The sequence below is a fragment of the Temnothorax americanus genome, unplaced genomic scaffold (assembly GCF_048541705.1).
Source record: "Temnothorax americanus isolate GAGA-0224 unplaced genomic scaffold, ASM4854170v1 Scaffold15, whole genome shotgun sequence".
NCBI lineage: Eukaryota > Metazoa > Arthropoda > Insecta > Hymenoptera > Formicidae > Temnothorax > Temnothorax americanus.
The window spans coordinates 2,476,415-2,493,973 of NW_027509286.1; the positions used below are offsets into that span (position 1 = coordinate 2,476,415).

The 17,559-nt window shown below is 45.6% G+C and overlaps 1 protein-coding gene and 1 pseudogene across 2 annotated transcripts in view; both read left to right on the forward strand.

Moving 5' to 3' along the window:
- Psq (pipsqueak) overlaps positions 1–17,559 on the forward strand; it is a 53,289-nt gene that overhangs the window by 32,621 nt on the left and 3,109 nt on the right. For both annotated transcript variants that reach the window (XM_077402124.1, XM_077402123.1), the window contains exons 4-6: positions 15,788–16,060; positions 16,653–16,782; positions 17,136–17,288. In XM_077402124.1, coding sequence (XP_077258250.1) covers positions 15,788–16,060; positions 16,653–16,782; positions 17,136–17,288 — 556 coding nt within the window. The remainder of the gene's footprint in view (positions 1–15,787; positions 16,061–16,652; positions 16,783–17,135; positions 17,289–17,559) is intronic.
- On the forward strand, positions 271–4,033 carry LOC143895177 (uncharacterized; annotated as a pseudogene).

Below are 17,559 nucleotides of genomic sequence, written 5' to 3' on the forward strand. Positions count from 1 at the left end.
GTGACTTAATATTGCGTTTGACGTTTGTAAATCGAAGTTTGCAGTAGTTGTTGAAGCATTAGGATACTTATACGTATTCACTAAAGAAGACATATTGTTGCGTCAATAATCCTCGCTAATGATCTGTTATCTGTTATATAAGATTTTGATTATGCGTACGATTGCATCATTTACGTACGACTGCATTTAATTACACAAGATTTAATTATGCGGGATTAAACGCAATTATATAATAATGCGAAACTTGTCGCTTCGCAGCCGTGCCGACGCCGATCGCGTTAGCAGCGCGCGTGCACACATTCGCGAGTCGCCACGCCGAGTCGAACGTGTCAAAAGTAAACGATCGTTCGGTGCAGCGAAAAATTCCACCCTCTCCCCCCACGCCCCCGTTCGCTGTTCGCTGGCAACTTTCGCGAGCGCGCTCGAAAAATCCCCGACGGAGAAAGTTTGTTTACGAACGGGCCACAGGGGGAATAGGATTCGCCGATCGGCCGAATATATTCGAACGGGTTGCGCCGGCTGCGCAAGTTGCAGGGGTGTTAAAGGCGTAAGATTATGTTATGTCTGCGAGCTTTCCTGAATACTGTAACAGAGAATCGGGCGTTATTAAAATTCTTAAAAACGTCTCGCGACATTCGTAATATTCGGTTGGCCCCCGAAAATTGCCTTTTTCCATACATATTTTGTTGTAGAAGGCGATCCAAAAATGTCGATATTTTATTTCATCGCATATGTAAATAAATGTAGATTTTTTTTAGGTGTGCGATTCGATCGAACGAGGCTCGATATCGCGCAACATAGAAAGTTGACGCAATAATTGCATATAATTACTTCATATGTATTAATGAATATTAACACTCTTAAAAGGGCAAAATTTTTCATGAATTTATGCAAACTGGACTTTCGAATCGAATGAAATAAATTATGGATCGATATTTGTCAATCGAGCTAATCATTAGTTCGATTTTTGTTAAAAGTCGAACTTCTCGCGTTCAACGTGCCGAGACATTCTCCATCGATGTTGAGTATTATTAAAGCGAGTCAAAGGCAATTCGCGCGAGGCCTGAGACGCGAAACACGCCGACGTGTCTGGCGTGAATGCGAATTAAGCGCGGGGAGGATGGTGGAGTCGCGGTAAAAGAGGAAGGGGGAAGGATTTCGACTCTGTAACGAGAGACTGACGACGGCGCACGCCGCCACAAAGACTCGTCTAGAAAAAGAAAGCGTTGAAGTGCATTACAACAAACAACCTGAGAAATACAATAAATAGCATCTTCATTCAGAATAGATAATATTTGCGAATAATAATTTCGATTCTATTTAAAAAAAAATAGAAATAGAGAAAACTGAAGAATATATAATAACAAAATAAAAAATAGACCGATATCTTAAAATTTACAGAAGTTAAAGTTATTACAGACATTTTTCTAAAAATTAGGGACCTTTGATCGCGTATAAAGCTGAGTCTAATCAACCAAATCTTAAAGAATTATATATGAAATATATATAGGGGTAGGGAAAAAAAGACTGAAAAATATAATAAAATTAGAAATAGATCGATATCTCCAAATTTGCGGAAGTTAAAGCATAAACGAACATTTCTGCAAAAATTCAAAATTTTAGTTAAAAAGTACCCCTTGATTATTAGCAATTTTTATTAATTCTATTATATTCTTCAGTTTTATCTACCCCTATTTCATATATAATTCGTTAAGATTTGGTTGATTAGTTCTGGAGTTATAGAAATTTCGGTAAATTTGGCACATACATACACACATACCGACATTTTTTAAAATAGCGATTTTTCGACGTTTTAGAACATTCTGAACACATTGGCGAAAGCAATTCAAAAAAATTTTTTTACGAAAACAAAGCTTCCTCTATGAGGAAGCAAAATCGTGATTGCATAATACCAGAAATCGAACGCAAATGTAGGTCTGATTTCCCAAAATAACAGGTTGATAATGAAGCTGTCAAATAAATAAAGTAATAGATAATTTAATGTTTAAAAATCAGATTTAATTATTACTAATTCTATTCATAATAATTCATGATAAATTTTATTCATAAATCGAGAAATGGAGTGATGATTTAATGAGGAGATCGAGAACCGAGCGACGATAGTTTTCGAACGTCTCGTGGAAGATCAGCGCGGTCTAAAGAGTCTTCGTGCTAGAACAGACGTTCCAGAGGCCGGCCAGCCGGCACCACCGCCGATGCGGCACGAATACCGATTGCACAGACGACGGTGGTGGCGGCGGCGGCAGCGGCGGCGGCGAAAACAACGACACGCTCTCTTGGGGAGATTATCCTGGGTCGTCGTTCTGTGCCGAAGCTCCGCCGATAGATCGATCCTCTCTGTCGTCCGCATACCTCTCGACTTAACGTCTCTTCGGAGCCGTCCCGCCTCGCGTCGCGTCGCGTCGCGTCGCGTCGTGACGCGGCTCATGCACACACGCCGACGTCCCTTCGTCGGGGACTCGCTCGGACCGTCGGTCGCCAGGATCGTGACGAAACTCCGCGGCGCCTGCGTGCCATTTTTCACCGAATCGCGTCCCGAGTTTTAAGAAAGGGACACGAAGAAGGGAAAATCAAATAAGAGGATCGCGATATACGTTGAATATCGGGCGGGCTGACAAGCTTCGATATCTATAGCAATGGATCCCTCTGTAAACCTTGAAGATAGACTTTGCGGACTCTCGAGTTTCGGCCGTTGACCCGGTATCCATCCCACCTTAAACCGTTTCTTGTTTACTCCGATTTTTACGATTTATTTCTCTTCCTCTCTGTCTCTCCCCCCCTCTCTCTCTCTCTCTTTCTTTCTCTCTTGTCATCCCAAAGGAAGGATGGGGATGGACGCGACCGGGGATGGTCGATCACGGTTAATTGCGCGGCGCGTATCCATCCGTCACAATTAGACAACACGTGTCTCCTTGGCCGTTAATGCTAATGGGACGAATTCCCTCATGGCTCACTTGCGACACCAGCCGCCTCATGACGACGCGGGGAACGCAATGTCGCGCGTACACCACTGCCAATCCTTCGTCCCCCTTTCGCGCCCACGTGCGTGCGTACGACGATCTCCATCGCTGCGGCCGGCGCGAGTGCCTAATATCGTCTCCGTTGCGCTTACGATGAATCGCCCCCTCTGTCTCTCTGTCTCCCTCTTTCTCTCTGTCTCCCTCTTTCTCTCTGTCTCCCTCTTTCTCTCTGTCTCCCTCTTTCTCTCTCTCTCTCTCTCTGTCTACCGCTCTCCTCACCCTCACGGGTGTCTGCATCCGTCTTCGTCGCGGCGGTGCCGGATCGCGTCTCTCTTTCTCTTTCTATCCCCCCTCCCCATCCCTCTCCTCTTTCTTTCTCTTTCGGTCTGTACGTTCCAGCCGAATTTCTCTCTCGTTCTTTCTCGTTTGCGTGCGCCCACTCCTTCGCGCTACGCGCGCACAGTCTCGGCCGCCTGTGTACGAGCCGTGTCTCCGTCTACGTTTCACGCGTACCGTATCCCTCTCTCTTTTCCGCCCTCCGCGCGCCACACAGAGCCGCGTGTCTCTCCGGTCTACGTCCTGCTCTCGGTCCGTCTCGCCCGTTTCCGCGCGCGAATCGCGCGCGCACCGGCCGTCCTCGTCGCTCCCGCGCGAGAGACGGCCGCGTTTCTGTCGAGCGCGCCGCAGACTTGGCTCGCCCCCAGTCGCCCCCCTGGCCCCGACCGACCGCGGTTGTGCCTCGTCGAGCCCCTCCACTCGATCAGCATCCCCCTTCCGTCCCTGCACGCCCGTCACCCTTTCTCTGTCCCACGTCGTCGCCCCGTCCTCCGTCTCTCTCTTTCCCTTCTCCCCCTGTCCCCCCCTCTCTCTCTCCCTCTCACGCGCGCGGTCTCTCGCGCTCTCTAGCTCTTTCGCGCCGATACCCCGCGGTACCCCGCTGCCCCGCGGCTGGTCAGGTACCATTCGCTCTCTCTCTCTGGCTCGGTCCCCCGCGCGAGTCGTCGGCTCACTCGCTCTCTGTCCTTCGTCGAGCACGCGGCACGCATCCCCCGCAAGCCGCTTCCTCGAGCGCGCGCTGAATCTGTCCTTGTTCCCGTCGGCGAATTTCGCGGCGTTCTCCTCTTCCTCCGCCGCCACCTCTTCCTCCTCCTCTTCCTCGTCGTCGTCCTCCTCTTCCTCCTCTTCCTCCTCCGCCGCTTCCTCCCGCTCGCCGCGTCCTCCTCATCTCCTCGCTCCTCCGAATGCCGTGCGTCCTCAGCACGGAGCGCCGAATGCCATTTCACTTTCGTTGGGCTTCGCCGCGTAGGAGATCGGGCCCTGCCAGGAATTATCCTCTCGTTCCGCGCGCTCGTAACCTCCCCGTACGCGTGTATTTCGGCCGGCTTTCTCGCGGCTGCGTCGTCCGCAACGACGACGATCACGGCAACGACGACGACGACAACGTCGACGACGACGGCGGCGACGGCGACGGCGACGGCGACGGCGACGGCGACGGCGACGGCGACAACGACGAGGACGATCACGTCGGCGACCACGGCGACGATCACCGCGATACGTTTTCTCGCAGTGACTTCCCAACTACTTCTGCCTCCACCTCCGCGTCGTCCTCCCTCTCGCCCGTCGTCGCCGCCGTCTCCTCTTCTTCTTCCTCTTCTTCTTCTTCCTTCGCTCTTCCTTTTCCTCGTCCTCTGTCTGCTTCCCGGCCGTCACTTCCTCCACCTCCACCACCTCCTCCTCCTCCTCCTCCTGCTACTACTACTACTACCGTCGCTACTACTACTCCTCTTCTTGTTCTTCTTCCGCCGCCTCCTCCGCCTCCTCCTCTTCTTCTGTCTCGACGAAGGACCGTTCGCCCACGGAGCGCCGCAGCCAGGTGAGTGATAAACGATATAACTTCCTTCGCGCCCGGATACGGTGGAACGGAGCGTCGCGTCGTCTCTCGCGAGGAGCAGCGCGTCGCGTCGCGATATCGCTCGGCGGCCGCTGCAGGGCGATGGGCATTGCTCCCTCGATGAATCGTCGGCGAGAGGAAGAGGGCGACGGCGGGTGGTGGAGAACAAGGGAGAGAGAGAGAGAGAGAAGCAGAGAAAGAGGGAGCGGGCGTACAAGCGAACTTTATGCGGGCACAGGGTTCCGTCACGCCGTGCCGTGCCGTGCCGAATTTCGTGCGATCATAGTCCGCGCGTCGTCACGCCAAACGGACCCGCCGCACCGTTTCGAGATATTTTTGTGCCGAACAACACACTCGTTGCAGAAGTATGCGCCGGTCGTGGCCGTCGGCCTCCCCAACACCGGCCCGTCTCGGCGCGATCCGGATTTGTTTCGCTCGTGGAACGTTCTCGTCGCCGCGCCGCGGCCGTTCGGAGCTGTTGCACTCCGCCTCATATAACATTCGACCCTCGCAGAAAATCATGGAATTTAATTGGGAATTCGGTAAATGCACCGATGCGCCTTGGTGCACGCCGAAGGTCACGCGTGCGAAAGTATGTGTGTGACATGCAGACGGGTTATCTCGCGCCGGTCGCTATATTGTTTAACAGAATTTATATTTTCGATGGATAAGACACTTTTGTGTTGCGCGCTTTTGGGTAAGTGCGTGTGGTTTTTAATATGCATCTCGAACAAACTTTAATAAGTTCCTGGAATTTTGCGAAACAGCTTCAATTTTAGATTAATATTATTTCGGAGTAAAAGGGTTGATTTAATCTTCGGGATAATCTTATAAAGCTGCTATTAAGAAAGTATTCGATATTGGAAATTAAATTACCTTTGGAAAAGATAAATCGTATATATATATATATATAAGCCTAGAAAATAAAGTTTTGTTCCTTCGATCGTCGCTAAATTTAATCTTAACAAAGAGAAACGATGTATCTCGTGTGTCTGCGCGATTTAAACGTAAAATGCTGTCGAAAAAATCGGACGATCTTTTGAAAGAGCTTGGCTAGTAGGAACAGGAAAGATTCGGGGAATTTAAACTTTGATAAGGAAACGACAAGTTTGTGCATGGCGAAATGGTACGTCTAAAGATATGAATCCCACTCACGCGAGTGTGTCTCACGATGGTTTTTTCTCGAACAACTCCTCGAATATGTTTACATTGAGACCAAAACGAATACGTTCACCCTGACCAACACTGAGAAAACCGCACAACTGCACACACTACTGTACTGTCACAATTGACACGCGCGATTTTTAGTCGCGAGTAGACGCGCCGCGCCGTAGCTGTCGGACCGGTTTCACCAACGTCGGTTAACGCTAACCGACGTTGCTTGATTCAATCCTCCTTCTTTGTCTACATTTCGTGACCGATGGAACGAAGGAGGTGAGGCATGAATCAATCGGCAGTTAAGATTGATATTCATAAAATCTGTCGGTAGTGAGTGTTTGAATCGTCGTTTTACTTCTTTTCGGATCGATTGTTTCAACCTGTTGGTAAACTAACTAATAGTTAAATCATATATCTATTTTTGTCTAATTTGAAGGAAAAACAAAGACACATGTATATTATTTAACCATTAGTTAGTTTGCCAACGCATTGGAACAACCGGTTTTTAGATAGATATTCTCATAAAATGAAACAGGTGTATGTATTCGTGTTTTTGAGACAAAGAGGGAGTATTATAAGCGCAAGTCAGGAAGGGAAGTTTTTATGTAGGGACTTCAATCTCAATCTACAGAGATTGGGGAACTCTTAGATCTCTCAGTCGGCGTTTATGTCAATAAGAAAAGGGCATTGCACACACAACGGAATATCTATATAATCCGATAACCCCAATTAATTTCAAATTCTCTGCTTCGACAGCAATTTGTATTATTCGCGAGCTGACGAATTAAGCGGATTCGCGTGCTGTTCGATAAATTTTCGATACTCCGAGATTGGAACAGTATTACGTATTACGGAAAATTTGATAACGTCCGGCATATTGACAATATTACGGAACGTTGGATGGAGCAAATGTTGAAGAATCGTCGATATGAGAATTATTGACGAGACGTTAAGAACGATTTTCATATGCGACAATAAAGTTTAAAACTATTGCAAACTATGTGGCTATGTATCAACAATTTCCTAATTGTGACTAAATAAATCTCTTGTCAAATGTTTATAATGTACAACGCAATCGCAAAGAGTACTTTTCGAATGAATAAAATACGACAGGAATGACTTTGCTGGAAATCTCTATATAGTCGGTCTTTGATTACATTTTTATCGAATTAATAAGTAACTTTAATGTTAATTAAGTAAGTGTAATATTACTAACAACTTTAATTGCTAAACTTTAATTACTAAAATAAACGAACTAACGACGAGCGCCTTTATCGCGAGACATCGATAGCGTTACGGTTCTTAGGTATTGTGACGAGCGTATTGTTTCGTGGAATAGCGTCGTTGCATAAAACGATACGCGAAGCAACGACGACACGTGTCGCCGATGCACCTTAAGCTGCGTACACACCGTGTTTGCGAATTGCTCGTTAGTTTCTCAAGCAAATTAGCTTACCGGACCATTTTGCGATTATCTTAACTCCTTAATGTCAACGAACGACTCAAGGTTTATTTTTATTTGTCTAACGGAATTGCAACGAGTTCATCGAAAACTCTAACGACCAATAAAATTTCTCGTTTTAGCCGAAGGTATTAATGATTTTTTTTTTACTTTGAGAAACAAACTCGTAAAAGTAATATAATGTAAAATATAATTGTATACATATTATGTGTGGAGGGGGCTATCTCTTTTATATAATTATACAAAGTAAGATTTGAAATTATATTACGCTAAATTATTTGACTATTGTATTGAAAAAAAAGTGTTGCTCTTAGACATAATAATAATAGGTATATCTAAAAGAAATTGTTTTTTCACGAAAAACAAATTATGAATACATAGATTTTATAACATATATAAACATTAACTCATGATGTAACGTAGTTGACAAGTTAAATGGAGACCCCGGTATTATCAGCGCTTATCGCTTAGTGCTTTATTAACGTACATAAAGGCATCGTACTTTTTAATTCACATGTCTGACAGTACAGTCCATGCGGGCGATGGTTGACGAGCGACCGATTCAATGCCGAATATGCGTGACGAAAAACAACGTCTTGTGATCTACAACGTTTTAAGCACCTGGACTGAAGTCCCGTGAAAAGGCGCGCTTGTAAAAAGATCCGGAGATCGTTTCTCTTTTCCTGAAGACGCGAGTCAAGGGTGACTCGCTCTTACGAGAGACCTTTAAACTGTCTGCGCAGCCAGGCCGTTCCCCCATTATCCGACTTCTGCTCCACGCGTTCGTAAATATCCGATTGCGCCTACGTTGGTCGTAGCGCGAATCACGGCTAGCCGAATTTTTTCTTTATCCATGTCTCGTTATCGGGGAAGTTAAGGGATAACCATTCAGAACACCCGTATAAAAAGATTATAACTCCGTTGGTGTAATAGATTTAATGTCGCAATCGAACTTGTCAGATGTCAAAAATTTGTAGAAGTCAAGATCGGGAAAATTTATTTTCCTGGATAGAGATATAGCTATATACTTTCTGTTTACGATCTTTTTGTCACGCGCCAATATACCATTCACGTGTGTCGCTTAAAAATATTTGTAGGAATATTCCCGTGACAATTAATGAGAGTTAAAGAGAAGTAATTAACATATATTACGTGATATATTCGAGAAAATTATTACGTATAAAAGATCGATGCCGATACTCAGCTGATTTTGAGGCTCGTCGATGCCACGAACTCGATATCGATAGTAAAATATGCATGAAATGTACGAAGAAATCTTGAGACACTCAGCTGACATCGAGGGGTGTTACATCGAGGCCGAGAAACTTGATATCGAGGGCAAGCTATCAATATTTTAGTATCTAAGTATTATTTTAGTACGTCGTATTTTACGCCATATATCGCCATACGCACCACCACGCGAGTGGTGTACCTCGAAATATCGATATCTTTCCGATGTCAGTGATGAAGTATGACAAGAACATATTGACAATAAAACATCAATGTATCTTCGCTATTTATTACTTCACCTTGCCATCTAAGCATCGCGTACTCGTCGCTATAGATACATCATGCCAGAAACTTCAAGATGCCAGTCGTCGGCTTAGTATCGATATTAATTGAAGATGAAGCATTAATATATCGATTGATAACAAAATACTGAAACTTCGGTACCGTTTGGATATCCTATACAACCCCCATCCCCTTTGAATGCACCGCCGTGAAAGACTGCGGGAAGACACCTGCTGGTCGTATTCTTACGTTTACTCGAGGGCGAGCACGTGGTGCGGCCAGGGTCGCGCTCCCATTCAGAAAGGAGGTTATGCAGCAACGTGGAGAAGAGAAAGAGAGACAGACAAAGAGAGAGAGAGAGAGAGAGACAGAAAGAGAGGAGAGAGAGAGAGGAGAGAGAGAATGTTATACTCGTGACGCCCGTTACATTATCAATTCCGTTATGGCGCCGTATTCGTAATAGTGGAGACGACCCTACGACCGTCTTCGGGGATCTCCCTCGCGCCTCCTCTTCTCACCGACGTGCTTTCCCCTCGTGTCTCTTTTTCCTTCTCTTTCTCTCTCTCTCTCTCTCTCTCTCTCTCTCTCTCTTTTTCTCTTTCTCTTTTCTTGCCACATTCGTCCCACCCCCCGTTTTTCTCTTTCCTTCCACTCTCTCTTCCATCTCTTGCTTTTTTCTTCTTTTCTTTCTTCTCTCTATATAAAGCACCTTACTTTCCCTCAGTACGCTCTCTTGGCGAATAACCATTCCCTCTCTCTCCCCCGATGCTCTTTTACTCTTTCTTCCTCCCGCGTCCTTCTTCCGCGTTTCCGTGAAACCCTTCCACGAAGGTCGAGCTTTTTTGCGGATTTGCACCTGTTGGACCTTGTGCCCGCGCGCTCCCTTATTTCTTCTCGTACAGAAAAGCCGATCGCGTTTCCACTCGGACGCGGGGAAGTCTTTCGGATTCAGCGTCCGATGGATTTCGCGCGCTTAGACTCGCGCGGCGGAACTCTCTTTTCACGTGTCTCCTTCACGACGCTCCGACATTTCGGTGAATTATTTATCGACACGAAAACGGATGCGAGTAGATCGGTTTGAACGACAAGCAAATTTATCGAGGCAAAGACTGGAACGAACGCGGCGCCTTGGAAAACGATCTTGGCGGCTTTTAGCTATAGGAAAAATGCTACCAGAGTTATAGGAAATGTTTAGTGCACAAGAAAGTTTGCCGATAATCTTTACTTACAATTTCTATTTTCGCAACTGTTCGTTTCACGTGCAAAACTGCATGAAACTCATGCCGCTGTAATCTTACAAAATTATAGATGTCTCTTATTTAAGAGTATACTAATAATAGTAGTCTGTAATTTTGTAAATACGCTCTCGAAGTTTTCTCCACAAGAAACTCTCTACGCGATAAAACTTAACTTGGCAATTCACGTACGATATAATGCAAGTTGTAATAACTTTAAAAACTCAAATGGCACCGCAAACAAATAAAACATCCATCTCAAGACAGTTGAAGCTGGCGATTAGTTTTTCTCTCACAGAGAGGAATTGTTTAATGGAAAAACCTCGCAGATCACATTGGACATTCTAACTATAAATCGTTTACCTCGCTCGTGCGGAGGATTATTCTTTGATATTTATTTCATAACGAAATTCAGAAATTCGCGGATCGATCGCAATCGCGACGCGGCCCGAAAGAAAACGCAGTCGAGTGCGAAACCGGAAGCAGGGCTACTAGAAGAGAGGAAGGGGGAAACGGGGGAGAGGGAATCGAGTTTTTTTTTCGCCACCGTCTCGCGTCAATTAGTCCGGGGATAATTGGTCGGCCGATGCCCTTGAACCCTAAGTATTGATTGGTGAGGTCGGATTCTGCCGGTGTGGCAATGTCCCTCTTGCCTCCGAACCGATGGCACCACCTCTGTGCATCCACCTCCGAACCGACCAACCAGCCAACCACCCGCTCCGCCGCCGCCTAACCCCCGCATTGAACCCCCTTTCGCTCCCCTGATGCGCCCCGCGCGCGCAACCCTCCGTCCGTGGTTCTCCAAGTGCCGTCGCCGTTAAAGCACCGCGTGTCGGCAAAGGTTTTTCTGCCCTTTATTTATTTAATTGAACTACGAAACGCCATTTCCCACGAACGCAATCCGAAACCTACCTACCCACCGCCCCCTCCCTTCCCCGCCCCTCTCATCGTCTCACTCACTCTCTGTCTCTCCGACTCCCTTCCGCATCCTTCGCTGTCGAACTCGAGCAGCGACAACGCCAGCGAAATTTCACCGAGGGAATTCCACCGAGAATCGAACGTCATTTCGTTCGGATACGCACGGAGATGCGGCTCATTGCACGGTAATTTCGTTGCAACGAACGAGACCTCTCGTTGTACGTTTCGTGGCCCCCCCCCGCCGAATTTGATTTAACGTGCCTGTCTCGCGAGAACATCGATCGCTCTTTCTGCGTTTACGGTTGTGGAACATCTACCAGTTTTCCTGATACAATTAGGCGCGTTATTAATCTGTACACAAGTCAATTTTTTAAAGAAACTGTTTAATCATACTTGGATATATATTGTTAATTATAAAATAAAATAAAGTAAAGTTGAGATCGTATACAATTTGCACAACTATTTGTCTCTTTGATTTTTAATTTCTAACAAGTGCATAATTTTTAGTTATAGTTAATTTGGTGTATACCTAGTAATTCAGAGCTACTGTTTTTTATCCACAAATAAAAAATATTGTATACATTTGATCAATCTAAGTTTAAATTTCGAGCACAGCAGTGAGATAATTTTTAATTTTTGGTCACGGGATTACAAACAAATCAGTGCAAACGTAAACGGATATTAAAACAGCTTTTCTATTCTCTTCTTTTTCTTATCACTATATCATCATGTATTTCTTGCGTTCTAATTTTTCGCTGCTTATAAATTTTAATTCCACGATAAAGAATGGGCATTAAATTTGAAGGCGATGGTGTTCGAACATTTAGTATGCAATGCAAATGTTTACACACAGACATTTTACCGCGAAAATTTCTGTAATTGAGATGCATTGCGTTAAACTCTATTCCGCGTATCGATAAACCGTAACAGGTATAGAGATGGACACGACAATTCAACAATTCCTTATTATTACAAATCCATTACAGTTCCGACGTGATAAAATTGGATGCGCTTGACAATTTTGCCCCAATTGCGAATCGCTCGATCCGATCCATTAACCCGAGAGAGAATGAATGCTGTTAAAACAGACCATGTGTACCGAAATTATAACGCGTCATGCATTTGTTATCGAGTGTCCTTCAATTACACGGCGAAAGCGGTTGTAGCATTGGAAGAATAGTGACGGAGACCTTTTCTACAACCGACTTTGTCCAACAGGTTTATCACTTTCTCGAGAAGTTGAGAAAACTTGGAGATATTGACAAATTGCTAAAATTCTATGATTTTTTCGACGTTAAGATAAATATTGCTATTATAAGTTCGAGTTTTGGATCTCGATAACCTAAACGCATATATATACCTAAATTCATGTTAAATAATTATAAATTAACATTATCAGCAATATCGCATGGACAAACCGCAAAATGTTATTGGAAGGTATTAGTGCTGCATTTGCACTAAACATAATAGTTTTTTTATTTTATTTATTTATTTAAAGAGAGAGAAAATATGCTATAAATATGCAACCCTGAGATAAAATTTTTCATTGCATCTTTAATCTCCAAGAATGATGTTAGAAAAATTCAACGGTCTTATTGTTAGGTTTTCGAGACCAATTGTTGCTGCATTTGGCGTTAAACGCGCACATTCCGGGCCCGCGAGCTAAGACGTGATCCTCTTTGCCGAAAGTCCCACCGCTGTCATCGTCATTCTCGTCGGGGAGGGGGGTGGCCCATTCGCTCGCTTCCTCGTTCGTCCCGACCGAGACGCTCGATTATCGCATGCCCCGCGACCCGACCAGCGCCATCAAACTCCCGAGCCGCCGAGATCGAAGATCCGCGGACGTTTCGGGGGGCCGCGCCGTGCACACGCCCGGCCGTAACGAGCCGGCGAACGAGCGAAGGCACGAGAGAGAGAGAGAGAGAGAGAGAGAGAGAGAGAGAGAGAGAGAGAGAGACAGGGTGAGAGAAAGGGACAGGCGGACGCGTGTGCGCGCGTGGAAACGCTTGGAAGTCATTGGTGTCGATGCCGTCGCGAACACCGAGAGAAACGAGAGCGAGAGAGCGAGAGAGGGTGTGTGTGTGTGCGTGTCGGGGGTTGAGGGTGGTCGATACGGCCCTGGGGCCGCGACAGCCGCGTCGGAGGCCTCCCCATTCTTCCTGCAGGCGTTTTTGCCTCCGCCACGTTTCCGCCCTTTCCGCAACCCCCTTCCTTGCCCACGTTATCCTTCTTCCTCTCAGCTCCCTCTTATTCTCTGTTTGCATCTCTCCTTTTCTCTGTGAATTTTTCCCTTTTCCCCTCTCTCTCTCTCTCTTTCTCTCCCTCTCTTTCTCTCTCTTTCTCTTTCTCTTCCCTATCTCGCTCTTTCTGCCTCTCAGCCTCTCTCTCCCTCTCTTTTCCTCTCCTTGTCACACTCTCTCTATCCATCCAGCCCGATCTGCCATCTCACCCTCCGGTTCTCCACCCACGCAACGCGTTCCAGCCACCACTGACACCCCCCCGGTGCAACCTGCCTCTCTGTCCCCCGGTCCTCTTCCTCCTCCCATCCCCTCTGCCTCCCCGTTACTCTACCACCGCGGTGCCACTCTCACGCCGTCGGCAACCGCGCAGACCCCGCCTAATCGTGCCACCCTCGGTTTGATTAAAGAACAGAGAGAGGCTCCGACGTGCGAAGGTCGCTGCCGCTAGGTCTTCTCTCTTCCGCTCTCTCGTTTCCCCTCGCTGTGTCACTCTCTGGTTTCTCGCTTCGTCCGCGTCATCGTTCTTCTTCTCTTGGTCATCGTCCGTAGGATTCTTCCTAGCAAGGTCCTTTACAAGTCGGCCACGTGGACGTTCTGACGTCTCGAGAAGCCACGCGACTTGACGGGTTACGCCACGCGGAGGTAGCGTCCATCATCTTCCTCCTCCTCGTGACCTCACTTCCTCCTCGTTTCGCCGTTCATTCGTCTCTTAAACTTCCCTCCTTTTCTCCCTCGCACCGAGATTTCAAGGTTACTTCGCGAGGACGCGGTATATCTCGCGGACTTGTAACGGAGCTTTCACCAGTCTTTTATATATATGTTGTATACTTATTTTAAATACATACATTTTTAAACATACTTCTCCCTTAATTAATTTAAATATAAATTGCCTTTCCGAATCAATTTGTGATCTAGAATCTGATTCGGTTTTTGTCTTATACTTATTAATAAAAGAATTGCTATTCAAAGCTTTATTCACAATTAAAACTTATGTCAAAAGAGTCGTGTGTCCTTAGAATATAAAAATTAATAATGAATATTGAGAAGCTTCCGCTCGTTTATTCATATATTAATAGAATATATTATTTGTAAAACTTCGTATATATTACAGTTTTTTGATAACACTCGAACGAATATAATCCATTTAAATTCCCGAATCTACGCGACTACTTGTCTGCTGTATCCAACTAGTTCGCGCACCTCGACCTCGTAAAAGCTGAAGGGGACCAAAAGCGTCTCCTCGACAACAGTTTTTCCGAGATGTGAATATCGTCGTTGAGAAGCCAGAATCGAAGTGGACGAGGCGCGTGTATACCGATGACACGCGGATTGTCGTCGTTCGGCAACACTCGCCGAAACTTGGATCGCCGGCGCGCTGATTTTCAGGAGTGACGTTTGGTGGGTGGACGGACGTTGCTCGACGTCGACGCCGGCGACGGCGGCGGCGTCGCCGCCGCCTCCGCCTCCGCCTCCACCACCGTCGACGCCCGTCGCCGAGATGAAATTGCACCGCCGCCGGGCGGAACGAGATGCCGGGACGACGGGCTCTCGCGCGAGAAATATGCAAATCCAATCGGACCGGACCCGCGCCGGTCCTTCGTCCGCCTCTCGCAAAGCGGTTTACCGAAATGAGTATTTTTCTATTCCGCGTCCGCGCCTTGATTCTCGAACGCGCGGCGTTTCCGCACGCGTTTCCGCACACGGCCGGCCTCGATTATACGATCCTGTTAATTAACGAATTAATTACTCGCTCGCGGTGAACTTGCGGCGCTTTCTCCACGCGCTGGACGCACTAACTCGTCAATCCTTGAGACTCGGCTAATTTATGATACAAAGACTCATGCACGGTAAACGTATGCCAGAAATTAATTACGATATTCAAATATTTTGGTTACTATTTTAATCAGTAATATTTTAATTAATTAATAAATATTAACACCGTGGATTTTTCAAGGCTGAATCGATTTTTCGTATTTTACAGTTTTCTCCTGACGTTTTAAGACTTAAAAAAAAGTGTAACACAATTCCGGCCTTATGATAAGTATAGAAATCACTTTTTGAAACCTTAAAGATGATACGTGAATTTTTATTGATTTTTTTTGTGTAACACAGAAAGGCTTTCAAAAACCTTTTAGACTTGAAAGTCCCAGGGTGTCCGAATGAGTGCTCCAAAAGCACGGTGTCCGCGCAGTGTTAATAATATTTTAAAGAGAATAAGAAACCTGAAAACTGTTCGTGTGTAAAGAACACATTGTTTGCGTGTTCTCATAAATAAGTTTATAAAAGTACGGGTCGCGCAGGTATACATATAGCGTCGCGAATGAGCGACTCGTTACTTTTGAAGTTACACGTTGGACTTTCGACGATTTAGTTTTCCGTTTCTTCCACAGTCGCTCCTGAAGACGGCCGACCAGCTAAAGATCAAGGGCCTGTGCGAGGTGCCGGAGAACAGGGACGGTCCGCCACCCGTGAGCCTGAGCTCGCCGCCGAGGGAGTCCGGCACCCCGAGGTTGAACTACACGAAGCTGAAGAAGCACCATCAGCGGTACAAGAGACCCAGAATCGAGCGGCCCGCGTTCGAGCCGCGCGCCACCGATCCGAGACACTACGATCGCTACAAAGAGGAGGAGGCCAACAACGATTACAGCCGCGATAACAAAGAGGTAAACTTCGCCGATCTGAGAAATACAGCTGTAAGCAATAAGCTTCTTGATCCTCAACTACTGTAGCACTGAATTACGAAAACTTAAGTCCAATTAACGTTGTGTGAGCGGAAAGATTGATTTTAGCGTTTATAATTATTTATAATATGATAGTAGTTCTGAGATTTTTAGAAAATTTCATCAAGTTAATTACTTAACTATATATTTCTAATATAATATGTAGTTTTGAGATTTTTTAGGAAATTTTATTAAGTTAATTACCTAACTTGAGATCATTTATTACATCAGTTTATTAACGTAGCGCGATCCATCATTTAATATTTAATTTCTGGATAGAAACTTATAGCGAGCTTAATGAAAATATTATAATAACGTTATATATGCTTATCATAAGAAACGCGCTTATATTACGAGAAAGTTATCGCGGTGTAGAGTTTATTCAAATTGACTATAGCAGCGGAGAATTGATCGTTTGTAAACGCGTTGAAAAAGACGAAGTGAGGAAATCGTACAAACGTAACGGCTGTCCCGTGTCGGCGGGCGGTTCGATCTCGTCAGGGTCGACGCTAAATTCGTACCGGATATTCCGCAGAACCATCGGGACTGGCAGGCTGAAGATGAAGAGTGCACGGAGACAGCAACAGCAGCAGTAGCACTGGAAACTTGCCAGCGTAATAATAATAACAATAACAACAACAACGGTAACGGCACGAGTAACAACGGTAAGCAGATCAACAGAGATTTTTGCCCCACATCTGGACTTTAGGCTTTATTATTTTTCTTTTCATCTTCTTTCTCGTGAGACGTGAATTTTTGTATATTAATTAGTTATTTTGATAAAAATTACACACTGCATTAATTTTTATATCTACTTACTTATTGATATTTCTTCAAAATGATATTTTTTTATAGTGCATTATGTGTATTGCATTTTGCGTTTCACTTATGACCAGATTTGGAAGAAAAAAAAGATGAAAGATGCTTGCGTCGCGATTATTCAGAAGCTTCCAGGTGTGGGGCAATTTAACATTTTTAGGATCGATCCGGACGGACCTTTTTCACGTCGAATAAAAAGGTGACATGTTCTGTCACACAGGGCTAGGGCACTACGGCCACCATCCGGATCCCGGAGAGGTCGATTTGCCCCCCGAGACTCAACCCACCCCACCCAGCGCCACCCTGGTCGGCACCACCATCACTCACCTGAGGGACCCGGATCATCATACAGGTATAAAACTTTACGTTTCTTAAGTACCGTTTTTTACTCGAGAATAGCGGTTCTCGACGACGATCGTGGCGATTGTACATAGAGCGTAAAACGAAGTGAGATGATCACTTTTAATCCCTTCCGAATTAATTCCTCTTTTGTCAATTTTTGCTAATAAACAGCACGAAATGAAACTGAGACAGAATTTCCCAGCGGACTTAATTGCGAAAAGATGTTGTAAAAGAGACGCATATGTCTCGCTTCTTTGTACAAAAGGGCAATAAAGGGAGAG